The following is a 17389-nucleotide window of genomic DNA, read 5'->3' as shown; positions in this document are numbered from 1 at the left end:
CGGATGCATTGCTGGAAATTTCTGTCTGCAAACTTTTCCGATTTTCATAGTTCGATGCGTGGTGGAAAGTTCTGCTTCTGCGGCTGGCTCTTGTGCTCTAGGTCTGTGTGCCTGTGGTTTTAGTTAGTGGCAGGTACTCGTAGTTGAAACTTTTGCTAAAAGTTAGCCGGGGCCACTAAAGTTGCCGCCAGACGACGGACCACAAACAAAACGCACCGAAAAAGCCGGCAGCAGCACACACTCGCGGCCACATCCATGTGAACACCTAGTCCCAGGCGGCCAGCAGTGTGCCTTGGCCAACTCAAACCAGAAGTCGCTGCTTGAAGTTCGAACTTTAACGAATGGAGCATCTGAAGATTGACTTGCCACACTGTGCTTTGCAGTTCGAGTTCTAGGGCTTTCCCAATCCATTCTAACCTTAGAAGAGGCTGGCAACTGTGTAAAAACTGTGTAATCATCATTTCCCGTTTCGCTATTGCAACTTACTATTACGACACACTCGATCTGGGAAAATTTGAGTAATAGTTGCAGGCATCTCTTATCAGAGCACTATGCCACTTCCACATCCACATCCACATCCATATGCCACTCTTCCCGAAGAGAGCCTGCTGCAGCTGTGAGTGCGAGTGAGTGGGAGTGCGGGCTTGCGAGCGAGTGAGCATGAGTCACCGCTGCCAACTGCACTCAACTTGGCCTTTGTTATTGTCTGTGGCTGCAAGCCACCAAGCCACCAGGCGGCCCAGCCCCAGTCCACTCCCCCCGCCCGCTGCTAGCCCCAATTCCCCGGTCGTGGTCCTTCGAGCCGGGCCGAATGCAGCACGTGTTCATTTCGGTGTGCAAAGTCACTTGGAATGCCAAGCTGCAGTTATGTGTGTGTCTTTTCAGCGATATATATATGTGTGTGTGTGTGTGGGTGTGGAAAGCGTGTGCATCTGAAAGATACATTTTCTAGATCGCAGCATGTTTGGTTTAGTTGGCAGCTAAATTTCACTACGTGCAGTTTGCGGTGGGTGTTGGAGTCTAATTTGCGGAATTCAAACTATGTTCCGCAAGTTGTCATTGCCGGCTGGTGATAACGATAAAGCGGCGAGCTGCCGAGTCGATTGAGTGATGAAGATAAATCCGTATGGTGATGAGTTCAATACGAATGTGCGGTATCGTTTGGTCGATAAGTTGCAAAGGCTGAGATAGCTAATTAGGTGATTCACGTTTCCAACTCAGCTTAAGTTGCAGTCTTTCCCATTTTAGGGCAATGCATACATATATATAACAAAAATAGGGTTGAGAGCACAGAACTATCAATGATAGGTGAACATATCATACCGAAATTGTATAGTGGTAGAGTCTTAGCACGTTCCATTAATTGGCAATCGCTTTTCTTTCGTTTCGCCTTATTTCGAATTCGTGGAACCCAAAGGTAGTTCGTCTATAATTTCACAATCGACCCATGGGTGCCACTGTAATTGTAGTCTCAACTCCGACTTCCTATGTGCAGTCGCGTTTAACTGGAACTTTTGGGTCGTCGAGTCGTTCTGTCTTCCCCATCGACGAACCCAACTCCCGAAACGAAGGTTCCCATCGTAGCACTAAGGCCCCGTAAGCCCCCATCTCGGGTTTTGGCCCAAAAGCGCTGTGTACGTGCCGCTAGTTCGGCTCCATAGATCGTCCGGTGGTAATCAGTTTACGCTGACGTCGTTTGCTTGCCACTTTCCCGCCCCCCTCTGCCCACGCCCCTGCCCATGCAGATACAGCCGTGGTCAGCAAACTAGCCAATATGTTTACTAGTAGTTTCCAGACGCTACAACTTAGTAGTTGTGACTTCACTCTGCAAGCCAGTACAATGCGGTTCCTACGCAAGTGCACTATTATGTTGACCCCGTCTGTGGATAAGTATGCGCATTCGAATTCAAAGCCAAGTGCAAGTCGTGTAGCTACATGCGAAACTCTATGTAAAGCGAAGTGGCTCTCGTTTATTTTTCGTTCAATTCTATTTCGCTGCCGTTCGTTTTTCATGAACCGATACTAACACGAGTGCTACTATTTCAGTTGGTTACTAAACATTTAGTGCCCCCACCCCACCCTCTCCGGACTGCCCCTCGAGCGTCGAGCGTCGAGCGAAGCGGGCTGACTAAGCGAACGGCAGCGGACGAAATGTCGCGCCATATTAACCATATTGCGCGGGGCCGGAAGGGGGGCTTTTGCATACTGCCCATGCCCATGCCCATGCCCATGCCCCAGTATGTGGGGCTCCCTGTGCCCCTGTCGCTCAATCCCCCCGCCCCACGCCGCTCCTTGGCCCGCATCTGTCGCCTGGCAGTTGGCTGGCTGCAGTTGCTCCATTTGTTTGCTTGTGTTGGCCTGCCAGCCGGCGTGCAAGCACAGTGAAGCCTGGCTAGCCTGACAGATTTCTTTGGTTAAATAGTTTAGTTTGTTAGCCAGGAAATGTTACGATCTACCGCCTGCCACACTGAAAACATTTGGTGTTGCATACTTACAAGTGGCGGTTAAATTGGAGGTTTTCAGAGACCCAAATACACTGTCATTGCTATTTCATCAAGTTTTGCATATCAGGGTAGTCCACTGTTCGGTTTAGTTTTGTTTGAGTGTGGCGCTGTGTTTTCGCCACAGTTGTTGTTGTCCACAACGTGATAAAAACTTTAAACATTGAATTGTGATACTTCGTCACTTGGTTGTAAATTGAAATAAGACCACCTCCCCCCCACTTCCACCGCCCGCCCCCCGCAGCCGTTGGGCGAAATGCGAGGCGAGTGCAAAAACAAAATAGATGGGGAAACCGAGAAAAAGAAAAATCTCTTGCAATTGTCAGCAAATTTCCTTCCAAAGAGCGAGAACTTCGGCACAACAAGGGTTTCAAGGCAGAGGAAAAGAACATTGGCATCAGCTACATTTGTTTAGTTGGGCATTCAGTGCTGCAAGCTTTATGATTAAGCACCCGACTTTTCTGCGAGTGTACTCGTGTAGCTATGTGTGTGCATCCAATATTTATGTGAGGCTCTGCCCGATTCCATATATTCCACTCCTCGATCGCCCGACTCCACTTCCACTCACAATTTCAGTGCACTTTCCGACGCCTTCGGCTTGGCTCTCCTCCGATTTGGCCATCCGTTTGGGATTTAAGTTTTCCGTTTTCAGTTTTCAGTTTTTAGCTTTTCGGTGCCTGCGGTTAGTAGATCCCTCGATTTCTCTGTTTGCTGGCTTGCTGGTCTGCTTTGTGCGGTTAAATTCGGCGTTTGATTTGCGAATATGCGCAAAATTTGCGCAAATTAAATAAATAATGCACGTGCGCGAACTCTTAATGACTGATTCAAAAGGCTCGTGAATAAATTGAACAGAAGAAAGCCACATGCATATCACATTTGATCAATCGCACAAATAATTCACATTCTTTTATGGTGAGTTCAAAAATGCTATTCAATGTGAGAAAAATTAATGATAATGTAACTTTGCATCAACGTGTTTCGTTTCGTTTCGTTTCGAGAACTCCTAGATAATAGTTAGCTATCTAACTATTAGTCCAGGCAAAATCAAAACGCTGCGAACGGGCTTTTATGGTGTTTGAAATTACCGTAGGCCGTTTATGGCTCTTGAGTCACAGACGGCTAACATAGCGCACTCTGCTTACCTTTGGCTCAATTATCTGATAAGTAAAGACAGCTATATATGTATATATGGGTATTATGTGAGGAGGGGGAGGGGAGGGTAGGGGAAGGGAGCGACTTGAGCGATATCCGCGGTTTGTTGACCTCCGCGCTGATAAAGATTTTCCCGTTTGTGTATCTTCAGCCCGCTGGGTTTGCGAAAACTTAACTTGCACGAAGATCATGGCTAGAAAGCGGGCCAGAACGACCGCTTTATGGCTAAGAAGCGGCTACTATGTGGTACGACTATATGGTAATTAGGCGGCTAATAAGTAAAACCCGCACGTAGCCCAAATAAAAATGGTAACAGAATCGACGATTGGTGACAGACTCGAGCCGCTTTTGGTATCCCAAGGCCAGTGGATCTATCAGGTTAATTACCCGCCATTGTTAATCCTAGTACTCCTACACCCCGCGCCCTTCATCTCATCTCGTGTTTAGTGGCCAGTTCCCAGTTCCCAGTTCGCAGTGCCCAACCAACTTTTTTCCATGCCCATAATGAATTCAATTATTGTCACTCGAGTGCGTTAAGTATGCCGCAAAGGTATGTGCCGTGTGGTCTATCTGTATCTGCGAGATACATTCGTATGCTAATACGTGCCCAGCCACGAAAATCTAACGCCGAACGGCAAGACAAATAAAAGGCAAAGGCTTCTGCGTCACTTGAAATTAAAATGCCTGTGCAGAAATAACAACAAAATTACCAAAATAAGTGGAGGCTAAGGCTCAGAACTAGTTTTCGAGCGCATTTCAGTCGCCGGGGGGAGCTTGACAGCTTTGGGCCACCATGAGGTGCGAGGGCGGGCCGAAAAGTTAGGTGACAGTTCAATTAGTCACAGCGAAAAATGGAAACATGTTTAAAAACTTAGCACTCTAGATAGTAGACATCGAACTTGTTTAAAAAGCGCGTTAGCTGATGCAACTAATTTTAAAGATACTTAGCATTGAGAACTTTCGGATCAGCCCCCTTGATCTGGCTTTAAATTTATAATGCTTTTTGTGCGGAATTCATGAATGTAGCTACAGATAGATTTATTTATAATAAGTTAATTCGGCTACGTGATTATACTGCCATTCGGTGCTGATAGACCCAGAAATCATATACGTACATATAGTATTCTCCGATTTCGCTTGCGTCAGTTGGGACGCCATGTTGAAGCCGTGTTTCGTTACCAATTCGCGATTTCCAATCTAATTTATTAGTTTATTAATTTCGCCTAATGTCTGACTTCGTTTGGCTGCTCTCCACTCGGCGGTTTTTCGTCATTCGCTGTTCTTTTGGGATGGGCCCCGCCCTAATCTTTACACAAAGCACTGCTGTCTTTTGTTTTTAACAATTGCTCACTGCCTCTCGCTCGCACTCCGGCTAGCCCCCTCTCTGTCGCACCCGCTGGGTTCTCAACTTGCGCGTGTATTTGCTGCCTTTATAAACATGTTTTCGCATTAATAATACATTTTTATTCGCTAATTTAAATGTTGTTTACATTTAACAAAAAACCAGTTAGAGACTGCGACATATCAGCAAATATACACGGGTACACCTGCGGTCACAACAGTGGAACGACTAAGCCATACATTTATTTTTATAAAATAAATTAAAGTAGCAGGTATTTCAGGCGTATGATGTGTGGAACGACATATAGCATATATGTAACAATAAACTGAAATGCCCCCGCCTTAATGCCACTAATATGTTGACCGCAAACGTGCATGAGTGTAGTACATATAAAAACACCCATACAGCAGCACTTCTGGGTGGAGCCTAAAACTTTGATAATTTACTTAGTCTGAGCATGTTTGTGTGTGTGTGTGCTTCTTTCTTATTCGTTATTTATGCATTTGTTAAACTTAGACTTGGGAATCATTCGATGGCGACTTAAGAGCTACTCTCTTCGCAGAACGCTCCCCATGGCCCAGATGCCCAAGCTTTCCCGCTTTCCCGCTTCCCGCCTTCCACTTCAGAGAAGCTAGACCAACAATGGTTGAACCTGCAAATGGGAAAGGGTTGCTTCTAGTGGCATGAAGTGGCTGTGTCGCATTGTGGGCGATTAAACCACCCACAATCAACGCCTCGAGCAGCGGGCTTACCCACTTGCCCCATTCCCTTCTCGCCAAACAAATCCTTGTCAACGCATTAAATAAATGTTGCCGCACCCCAAATTGCCTGATCATATCCTGCATCCTTTCAGATTGTCCTGTCCCCAACTTCAATTTTAATCGATGTGGTTATCCTAACATCTATTAACATACTTTTTTAAACTTCTGCTTGAATTCGAGTGACTTAGATAGGTACGTAACTGGCAGACCATCTTGGAATTTCGTTCAGAAATCAGTTCCGGATTCTTCTGGTGTGCTATCTGCGCCGAATAGAGTGGTTTTATCTTGACAATTGGTAAATGGTATATGAGTGATTCATAATTTCTATTAATTGAGGCCTTCTAACTTGATCAAGCACTAGAGTCGGCATCCACTCCATTCCGAAAGGGACGCACTTGGGTTTATGGCCGGACTCAGATAGGGGATTTGTGTTGGAAACCGAAAACGTCGTCCCCGATTCGGTTGACAATGGAGCGGAACTCGAACCCGTGCGGCAATTTGGGGCAGCATTGAGGAAGGGTGATTGAAACGCGACAATTTGTTGGTTCTCAAGTGCTCGACTCTCGAGGCTTGAGCACAACTTGAATAACAAGCAATGAGCAATCCGCAATCGAAGGGGGAACGTATAGCACACATTACACCAATCAATCCGAATCGGATCCAGCTGCCCTTTCCTCGAATTCAAGTAAACAAAAGCCATTAGCAAATGTGTATCCGAAAGATGCACAAACGGCGACACTTGAGCTGGTGTAATCAAATCATAAATTCATATACACAAATGGAGATAGATACGGGAATGCTCGCCCTGTGTCATTCTATGCATTTCCATTAGAGTCGCACAAATATATAGTACATGGATATACATATCCCTTCCAGTCCGACGACGCTTTCGTAATTGGTTCAAGTGTCTTTGGTCGTCTGCAACCACAGAATCACAGCAATGAAACACAGCACAGAAACTGTACTTTACCGCCAACAATGAGTTGTCGAATCCCAAAAAACCAGCTGGTTGTTGCGAACGGAAACTGCTTTCCATCCTCCGCTCATCTCCTTGATGCTCCTTGATGCTCCTGCTCCGGGACTTATCAAACTATCTTCGAGCGTTTTGCATCCCCTTGGCCCTGCGCACCCCTTTGCTTCCTGTCGTCTCTGCTGCCATCTCACCTAACTGAGTTCATCTCCGCCTGTCCGTCGAGACTTTTCCTATTGTCTATACCCTAACATTAGTTGCCAACTGGCAGTCATAGTGGCTGTAACATCATGAAAAGCACAGATATCCTTAGGACGACTATCTACTACTGCCACTTTATTGCGATTCAAAAGCCTATTGGCATCCCAAGTCTGTAGATGGGTGTTGCAAATGTGCAATAAAATATCCTTCACGACCTTTTGGTTTGAAAGATCACAAAAGAAGGGTGTGTATCTATAAGGGTTTTAAAATCTATTCCTTATAAGTTAGGCATTAGGTAAACCCTTTTGATGCGCTACTTGGGATATTCTCCCTCAAAGTCAAGTTTCCCTAAGTCCCTTTGTAGTTCCCATTTTTAAGGGTATTCCAAACACCGCGCTGGTCAAAAAACCTACTCTCCCCTCTTTCCTTCTTCATTTCCATTGTAATGGGTCCGAATTCAAAAAGTCGACAACGCGCATATTTTAAGAAATCATTTCTTGATTACGACGTTTGAAAACAATTTGTCTTTCACTCTTTCGCTTCAGTTCTCAGTGCTCAGCTTTTGGTTATTTGGTTACTTGCTGTATATTTGTATGTATGTACATCAATCTACATATACCCGAACATACTATAGATACAGATGTGTTTGTGTAGAGGGTTTTCTGCTTTTGTGTGTGAGAAATGTATTGTGTACTTAGCGCAAAGTTGTCTGACTTGTTGAGACTTTTTTATGCATTATTCTAGCGCCCATTTTGATTTTTTCTTATTGCTGCTGCGGCTGCTTTTTCTATTTCTATTTCTGTTGCTTTTCATTGGCTTTCGTTAGGAAATGGATATATACATAGATATAGGAGTACTACCGAGCTAAATTGATGTGGTTGCTTTCTGTGTTCGTTACTTACTGGGCATTTGATGAAATCGAATTCATAATTTGAATTGCTGTTTCTTTTGGGGGATAGAAATGGGATCGAATTGATTTCAGCTTTGGAGGGCTTGAGCCGATGGGCATTTTCAGAAGTCTATTTACTCGAAGTACTCTTGCTACTATTATTCCCAAACAATACACTGTAATTTAATGTCGAATATTTGTATTTTGCCAAGAGATATGATATCGTCGTCTACTTGAAGTTTCGGGTAAAATGGTTTAACAGTATTTGTACTTTCTAGGGGTCCTTTGAAAGTTTTCTCCTTTCATTTCTCCTTTCATTAATGAATTTTAGTGAATCGGCGGAGGAAGCGAGAAGGCGATAGCCGTCACAACAAATGGCAATAACACCTGTTGAGGTCACGCACACAGAGGTTGGCACACACTCGATTTCACACAGACACGCGCCGTCGACACGCGAAAAGGACAATAACATTTGCTCACGTGTTGAGAGGATGAGAGTGGGAGAGAGGAGAGCGCCAACGCGGGATGTGTATGGGTGCGAGGGGGAAGGCAACAGCGGCCGAGCACATGTCTGCGTGTCGTTCTCCCTCTCTCGCTATCTCTCTGCTTCCCTCTCTCGCACACAGCGCTAGGTGCGCGTCTGTGTGTCCTTGCCGTCGTCCTTTTCGTCTCTGTTTTGTTTTCGCTCTTCGTGCGTGTGAGTAACATGTGCATACACACACACACACACACACACATGTGCCCATAGGTCAGGTTCAAAGCCCGCCTCGGGCTGAAATTCAGGTTAAGGATCAGGATATCGGGATAGGTACATCGACAGCTAAATGCCACTAAATATGCAGCATAATGGAAACTGGGCCGACTGGCAAAGTGGCAGAGTGGCATGTGTCCTGCCGCTCGCAATTCGATTCCAAAGGTGTTGCAGCCTGTCACAATATTGCATGCTCCCCTCTCCTTGTCCTTCGTCCTTCGTCCTGACTCTCATCCTTTTCTCCTCTGCTGATGCTGATAAGAAAGGTCCGGGCGGCGAAGGGAGAGCGGCTACGGCGACCGCAACTGTAAAATGTCAACAGTTGGCGACCCAGGACATGAACACATGTTGCGATAAGGAGCCGCCCAGGAGCATAAACATGCCAGCACAAGAAGTGTGGCGCAATAGTGTGCAGTGTAGGCTGTGGGAAGACCCATAAACAGAGGGAGCCATAAGCTAACGGGACTAAGGGAGCGCATTGTGTCCTGCTTGTTCATAACTTTGGATGCCAGTGCCATAAGGATGTTGGATTTAAGGCCAATCGCAAACGTAGCTCATAACTATGTCCTTATGAAAATGTCCGTGCATGTCCTGTTACCTAAACTCAATATATATATAACCTTGGGAAGATATAATGTGTTGGTATTACATGAACTTATATGCACACATATAAGGTCAAACTTCCCTAAAATCACAGAAGGATCTTCAACGTTAATTTGAATATGATTTATATGTTCTAGCTAAATGAGTTGTCATTATAACAATGCAATGCGAATCGCCGTGAGATCTTCCCTCTAAAATCCGACTATTTCATTACGTTCAGCTCACTAGAGTTGAATAAGGGTGCAGATTGTGCCTGCTATCAAATGGCACTTCCGCTACCAGGGCTCAACTGTACTTTAGATCCATAAGAATAAAGAATAACGTCGCACGCAAAAACCAAGACCGAAACTAAATTTGAGCTCGGGCGGAGAGCAAGTCGAACACCCTAAATCCTAAAACGCAGAACGATTCCAGTGGTGCCTGACTACCTGAGCAATAGCAATGTGATTCGTACCTTGAGGCATTTCATCCATTGGGTTGGGATTTGCCTTATTTGTAGTTCTTTCTGCCGCATTTGTTTGTGCTGTAGTTCGGCTTGTTCCTGGTAGATATTTTTGCGTCTTGTGCAAACACACAGACTGCCAGACTCAGCAACTGGGGAGAGATAACAAAAGAAACACGTTATCCTTTTTTTCATGTTAATGGTTTATGGTTTCCTTGTTTTGACGGTAGAAACAGGAATGGGAATACTACTATGCGATGGAATAGGCACAGGGCGCAGAAGTGAATATAATAAGAGCGTCTAATGCCGGGGAATCCATTTCCATTCTCCAATTTTGCGACTCATTCCAGTCTTAGGATAAACGATCACTGGGAGAAAATATGCGTAGGAAGGATGATATAATATTAGTAATATTTATTTATCCTGATACATGTTGGATAATAGAACTTGATACTAAGGCGGTAAATAAGACATAAGACAACATTTATTTACCTTCATCCTTGGATGATTAAACTCGATGCTGCACAGCAGGATTTTCCTCAGTGTAGCCTAAAACACAGAGCGCAAATCAATGAAAAACTGAAATCTGAAAAGCCAAAATGCGTCTTTGTTGCCCATGTTCCATCTGCCTCATATGCGTAGTTTCAGGAACTAGTTTTGCGCCTTCTTCGCCTTGCAAAACTGCGCAGCTGTTTGGGCAAAGTCCTTTGTTTGCAGATTACGAATGCGCAAGACTACGATCCATCAGTCTCCGAGTGTGTCTCAGTTTCCATTTTGGACAGCGGAGATTCAATTACCATTTGAACAGGTGTCCCTTTCCCGAGATTTGTGCTAGTAATGCAATCGCTGCTGTGGCTGCAACCCTCGCGCAGTTTTTGAGTCCTTAATCCAGGGGGTGCAACTATTATTAAACAAATTCAAGTCTCTGGCAATGACAATAACTGAGTCACTCGGCGAAAACGGGTGGTGGACCGGACCAAGTTATGAGAGGCATCTACGCATCTGCATCTATGGGATGTCTAGTCGGGCGGGAACTGTACTCGCTCGACATTTGAAATTCAAATCGCAGCGGCGTTGAAAGCGTATTTCAATTTTCCCCCTTTTGTGGAGTGCCCGGCAGATTGGCAGATTGGGAGATTGCCAAATCGCACTTCACAGAGCTCGGCTCTAAAGTTAGGCAAATGTATTTACATATTTAGCCATGGAGCCGAAGGAAAAGTGACACAACACAAAGCTACTTTTTAGTTGTGGGGTTGCGTGAGCAATGCGACGTACAGATACGCAGATACACAAAGCGTCGAGTTGAGATATTTACCCCGAGATACGCATTGAGGGAGGATGGAATATCCCAGGCAATAATCTAATGTATTCAATGTTAAATCTACGCACATTTCTATGTGAATATTTGTGTATTTATGGCTTTTTGTATAACTGTATTAATGGGCTAAAATTCTTGATTACCATGAAGCCATTTGAATTCGAATTCTGCCCTCAGATTTTTATTAACGAACCACCGCCCTCTTCCGTTCCGTTGGCTATGTACAAATCAGAGCCATTGTCTTATGGGCAACAAATTTTCCATCAATTTCCCCGCCCGCTTTTCATCGCCAACCGCGAAGTACACCCTTGACAGAAAGGGGTTGCAACATCTATTTCCAAGCTATTTTGAATGCGAGTGGCCGGGGCAGCCAAAATGCCGAAATGATGCAATAAACTGCCGAAAGATGTGCGAATTAGTTGCGACCAGTTGAGATTCATCGGTTGGGAGGGGTTGTGCCCCTGATGTGGAGTGGCGATCGGTGAATTGAGTTGTTGAACTGGAATGATTGCGTGTGTAGGGTTCAAACTAGATTTAAGTGCTGCTTATTGAACATGAAATATCCAAGTAAGCACGAAGTTTTAAGAGACTTCAATGAGAGCCACCCAGGATCATCGGTAGAGCAGGCCCAAACTGCACTAATGAATCTAGTTAGGGATTTTTTTCAAGAAATTTGATTACACTATCTCGGACATACCTACATATAAAACACAAGGAAGGGGCATATTTTAATAGAACAACTCTCTACCCTTAATGGGATTTCTTTGCTATCTTCGCTTGAGATCCCCGTCTTTTGAAAAGAAGTCCTTGGCCCTGCCTAGAATTTCGTCAACTAAATGACAGACATCCGTCCCTCAGAGATGACTCTCCCACATTGTCATTGTTCAATGTGCATGGCTACAATAATTAATTTTCCCAAATCTCGATATCAGATTTATCTGTGGAAAACGTTTTAAGCCTCCCCCTGAACGGAGAAAAAAGGAAAATGAGCAAACGAAGTGCGTAGAACAAAGCCAAACAAAAAACGAATGCGAACAATGAGAGATATTTTTAAATGGAAAATTTCGTATTTAATCCTCACTATGTCCCATACCTTTCTCACACATCTAACACATCCACGCGGCTATCCGTGAATCCATCTATCTGTCGGCTGGCTCTTAACTAACCCAACCTTAGAATGCCTCGGATATTTCGGTGCAGTGGTTGTTGTAATTCATCACCTACAAATCAATCATTTTGACGAACCAACTCACTAAAAAAAAAAACGCTCAAACCGGCAGAAGAACGAAATAAAGGGAATATCGCACTAAGAACGGAGCGTATAAAATGCACACACACTGTTCTGGAGGGACAATAGATCAATGCGTCCATATCAAAGAGTCGGCTTGACCTTTTAACGCAAGTTATGGCTCGGAAGGTGAGGGGTGAGTCGAGGGACGAGATGGAAGCCTGTCTCAGCTCGACTAATTGTCTCCCAATGGATCACTCTCTGGGCTATTACACTGGGAGAAACTGCAGCGAAACTGCATTCGTTGGAATTAGGAAAGTATCAGTGGGATAAGGTTTGATTTCCAAGTTTACCATTAATCCGAAGTATAAAAAGTCTTAAAACTGGAAAGAGAGCTTCCCTGGGGTATCCTCCCATCAAGCGACCTTTTGTCGGCTATAACCGTTGGGGAATTTTAGCAGACAAGCCGAAGGTGGTATAGAGATCATATGTTATGCATAAAATATATGTAACAGAAGTTGATGATACATGTTTTTCTGAGTGCAACTCTCTCTATCTCGGACGCATGAAAAATGTTTTCATTCCATAGATTTATGTAGATAGCCCTGCGAAGGTGTGGTGTAGGTGAGCGGGTGCGCGTGTGTTCGTGTGCTGAGTATCTGTGTGTGCCAGCACTTAATTTGTTGTTTCTGTGTGCTGCAGCATTTTGGTGTGAGATTACGCATTCTGAGTTGCCTGCCAGATCTTTGACGATCCTTTCAGAATTGGAATTCTCATCTTGTCTTGGCTTAGTTTACAATGCTCTTTTGATTAGACCTCGGAGGTGGCCCCCTCTCCCTCCGGTTCCCCTGGTGTACCCTGCCGTACGTGATTGGTATTATTCATCACTTGTCCTTCGTTGTATCCTATATCTTTGGCATTTGTTCCTTCGCTTCGCATTCCGGCTTATCGGGCGAGATTTGTTTAGGCACTCAACCTTGGCAGTGTTTAATTAAAAATTTTAAGTATGTATGCTCAGGTAGTTTGCTTTTTTGGTCTTCGCTGTTTGGTAGGTAGAATCTAAATGCTCAAATTTATTTAGTTGGCACAGGAAGTCGTAAAACATTTGCGCTCACTGACTGTGATTTTCCTGTGTTGCAGGAAAAATTTCTAATTGATTTTTATAGATTTTTGTTCGGACATTTACAGGACTTCCACTGAGGGAAAGTTTCCCCAACAGAATAGTGGGCTTGTGCTTTTGGGGTATTTAAGGGTTTGGGGGACGGTCGCAGGGGTCAACAGCCAAAAACTGAAAAGTTTTACTGAGTACTAACAATGAATGCAGTCGATAAGTAGTGGCATAAGTACGATTTCATTTCTACGCACACAGTCACACAGTCACATAATGGCAGAAATGGGAAACGAGGAATGGAATCGGTTTTTAATTTTGGGAGACACCGAACTAGCAAGTTCACTTACCACCTGTACTACTTGGATTTAAATACTTGGATGTAAATACTTGTGGTTTTTAGGGATTTTTGGATTATTCAAAAACGTTTCATTCGGAGATACGATGAGGTGAATCAACTGAAGTAACTTATTTGTCGAAACGTATTAGCAACTCTTGGGTTAGGGTATCATCAAAAGCTCCGAACTCCTCCACCCTTCACAGGACGGGAATCGACTCAAGGCACAGCTGTTGGGAAAGAAGCAGAAGTTGGATAAAAGAGCTGAGCTAAAGAAAGAGGAAAAGAAAAGGACAGCAGGCGGAAAGGGACGAGGAGGGGTGAGCTGTGGGGATGGTCTCAAAATAGTCATTGTAATAAGAAAATTTTGATTTCATTTTTAGTATTTGTGTAAAATTTAATAACGCCGCACAAGATGGCTGACTTCGCAAGGGCAGGCACAACAAAAGGAGCGAGCAGGATGGCCGGCTGGGCGAAAGAGAGGGGTGGCATGGCCATGGGCGTAGCGGTGGGGGTAGCGGTAGCGGTAGTGGTAGGGGTAACTAAAACGCTTAAAACACACAATCTCGTTTCGGGTTCGGTTGGGATTTCGGGGTTACGCTTAAACTCTAAGTACATTTTAACTTAACTGCCTTTTTTGTTGTTGGTCCTTCGCTTTTTTGGTATTTGTTAGTAGCCCTCCCCGCCGCCCGCTCGCCCCTCTCCCACGGCGAATTGTAAGGCGAGAAGGCAAAAAACCCAGATGATGATGCCGATGCCAATGACGATTACCACGCCAGGATGAGGGTGGGGGCAGGCCAAGGGGTGGCTGGGTTGGGTGGTGGTTCCTCAACTTCTAACTTGACTTGTGAGTGTGATTGTGTGTGTGTGTGGTGTGTGTGTGCGTTCGCCTGAGCACAATTATAAATTTTTGGAATTGTTGTAATTTAGTTTGTTTGTTTGCCAGTTGGATGTGCTGGCAGCTCGCTCCTGCTCGCTCGCACCTACTACACGTATCCCTCGCTCCTTCTACTGGCTAGTTCGAATGTATATTTGCGCTAGGGTTTTCCCTTTGTTATGTACTAGCTTTGCTCGTGCTCCGGCGAGTAAGTGAAGCAAGCACTTTGATACCCATCAATTAGTCAGGGGCTCAATGTTGTAAGTAACCCCATTTGGTCTGAGGCAGCTGCTGCTTGATGGCCATGTCTTGAAGACCTTTTTAGTACTGTACCCGTAATTGTGTCGAACAATTTGATTTAATATTTGAAATCTCTTTGTGGGAAGGGGAGGGGTTTCTTCGTAGCATGCAACCAGAACAAACACCTATAGAAATCAAACCGCACCGAACTTCGAAGGTAACGAAACTGTGCGACGAGGGAAGGGTATGGGTTAGGCTTTTCGAACATCTTCCCAGCTCGACTAATTTCCTATCTGGTATCCCTAACGTAACCCCGCATAATCCGTTGCCTTCATACACGGCATACCCTTTGACACCCTGTTCATAAAGGGCATAAAACTTTTCTCCTGACTGCGATTTCCACTGCGACTGCTGCCTTTGCTGATTATCACGATAAAGCATAATGATTACATTTTTAGTAGCAACCGCTTGAGAGAGTGAGTGCGAGTGGCAGGGGAAGGGACTGTGTGTGCGAGCGAGAGTAATTATGGTTCGCAAAACGTCGGAGTTTTTGAACTTGTTGGGATTTGGATTGAAATTGGGCTTAGGTTTGGGTTAGGGTTTAACAGTTCGTGAGTTCGGGAGTTTGTGAGTTCGGGAGGGTTGGTATATAGCGGCATTGGCTTGCACTTGATTAATTGCGATTTATGTATATGCGATATGGAACTTTGTGTGTAATTACGGACGGGTTGGTAGCTCTTATAACGGTCGTTGACATGAGGGTTCCTTCGGATTAGATTCCTCTCCTTCGTACGCTGTGAAATTTGAGCAATAAGCGCGGTGATTATGTAAGAATAATAAAAAAGGGGGAGGCTACATGAGAACTCACGAAATTATGCTATGCAGCTGCAACATCCTTCTTCAAAAACGAGATACTTTTTTTGCTGGCTTGGCAAATAATTTAGATTTGATATTTGTTCTTTTATTGCGAGGAGAGCGCACTGTTGCTGTTGTTGCAGCCGCGTTTTTGCTTTTTGTTTTGCTCGTCCATTTGCTACTCCCACTCGCCAGAGAGCAAGAAAGGCGATAACGAAGAGAGCGGCAGAGAGCGGAGTTGGCAATCAGCCCAAGTTAAAGTACAATTGCCGCTATTGTCATTACTTTTGGCCCACATTTAAAGCCAAATACAACGCACACTAGCACAGCGCGAGAGCGCCGCTCCCGGATTGCTCTCTTCAGCATGTTTCGTTGCTGGCACGAAGTGCGCACGAAGCGTCTTCGGCTGTGCTCGTGCTTGTGTGCGTTTGTAAATTGATTTTATTAGTTTTTCGTTGTTGTTGTGTGTTTGTCGCTGTCGCAGCCGCAGTCGTCGTCACCGTCGCCGCCGGCAGAGCAGAATGATTTTAAAAAAATTTTGAAATGCGGCCCTTTAGTCAGTAACTAAACGTGAAGCAGTGCGAACGCGCGCAGCGGCACAATTCCAGCGTTCTTGGCTTTCATCCGGCGTTCTTACTCCATCAATCATCACTTAAGAAACCCGCTCAATGAAACCTAGTGCTAAACACAATTTTGAATCGGTTTTCGAGTGCTTACACAATCAAGAAACCAACATATAAACCAATTTACCCATGTGAATATGTGCAATTAGCTTGCAGAAACTACGAAATACTAGTAATCAAAACAAATACGATAAACTTGCAAAACTCTCGCTTTTGGGATTATCAACAAACATACGAGTGAACTTTTCGCAAGGACGCACACAAACAGACAATCAAAATGGTAAATATGATGGTGGCTCACACCGAAACATTTCTAAAGGGTAACCTTCTAAGACGACCACAAACATTGGCCAGGGACTTTGATAGTTTGCTACACTAACGTGTATCGAAGTCAAAACTAATGGTATTTTCGCTTTATCCTTAAAAAGGATACTTCGAAGAAGCCAGACTAATCAGGAATATTTTATGGAGTTCGAAGAGCAACAGTGTACATGTACAGCTTATAAACTGAGCACTGAATACCTCAAAATTAGTGGCCAATATAACGTTCTAGTGGCGTATTTTCATACGCCCTATGAATCAGCGCGCACTGGCTAATTTCTATTTTATTAGCCAAGTTTGTGTGACTTGAGTGACACTCCTTAGTCTTAGTCATTAGCCAACTGACAAACGTCTTGGTATCTTCGCCCGCCATTTGTGTGGGCTAGATAGATTGCATATTATAGAGTGAAACATGAAGTGAGGTACCGATGGAGATATTCCGATTCAGAATCGGCGAGTACCTTTTATTTGGCACGCACTCGACGCCGCGGCGTACATATAAATTTAGCTTAATCTCTTGGCTGCATATTAATTTGTGCTCAATATTATTGGCATCGCTAATTTCTATAATTTCCGGCGCTGCTGATTCGCTAAACTTAAGCGAACTGCACCCATAAAAGGCAACTCTGATTTGTGTTTCGCGATTTATTTGCTCTGGGACCCATAAAGCAATATGCACACTGTACAATTAAGCCATTGACGTATCACTTCCTCTCCTACTTATATAATTCGCTGAATTTTAGTACCACTACCACTCTGACATAACCAATCCGAGGAGTCTCCAGGCGGATATGTGCCAAATTCCAATTCTTGTCCCTTTGGGGACCCCAAAATGCTTTCGATTGATAAGTATTCGAGCCAAGTACTTGG

General features: G+C 44.5%; 1 protein-coding gene across 2 annotated transcripts in view; it reads left to right on the top strand.

Annotated features, from left to right (window-relative positions):
* Positions 1-17389, top strand: part of LOC6547888 — a 34954-nt gene that overhangs the window by 233 nt on the left and 17332 nt on the right. The window contains exon 1 of one of the 2 annotated variants that reach the window (XM_026980033.1): positions 16002-16478. The exons of the other annotated variant lie outside the window; for it this stretch is intronic. Within the exon in view, the coding sequence (XP_026835834.1) occupies positions 16476-16478 (3 nt within the window). The 5' untranslated portion in view covers positions 16002-16475. Of the gene's footprint in view, positions 1-16001; positions 16479-17389 lie in introns of those variants that run through there. 2 annotated transcript variants of the gene reach the window in all.

This window comes from Drosophila erecta, unplaced genomic scaffold (genome assembly GCF_003286155.1).
Source record: "Drosophila erecta strain 14021-0224.00,06,07 unplaced genomic scaffold, DereRS2 tig00000092-arrow-pilon, whole genome shotgun sequence".
NCBI lineage: Eukaryota > Metazoa > Arthropoda > Insecta > Diptera > Drosophilidae > Drosophila > Drosophila erecta.
The sequence above is the reverse complement of the archived record's forward strand: the minus strand, read 5'-3'. Positions and strand labels throughout refer to the sequence as shown.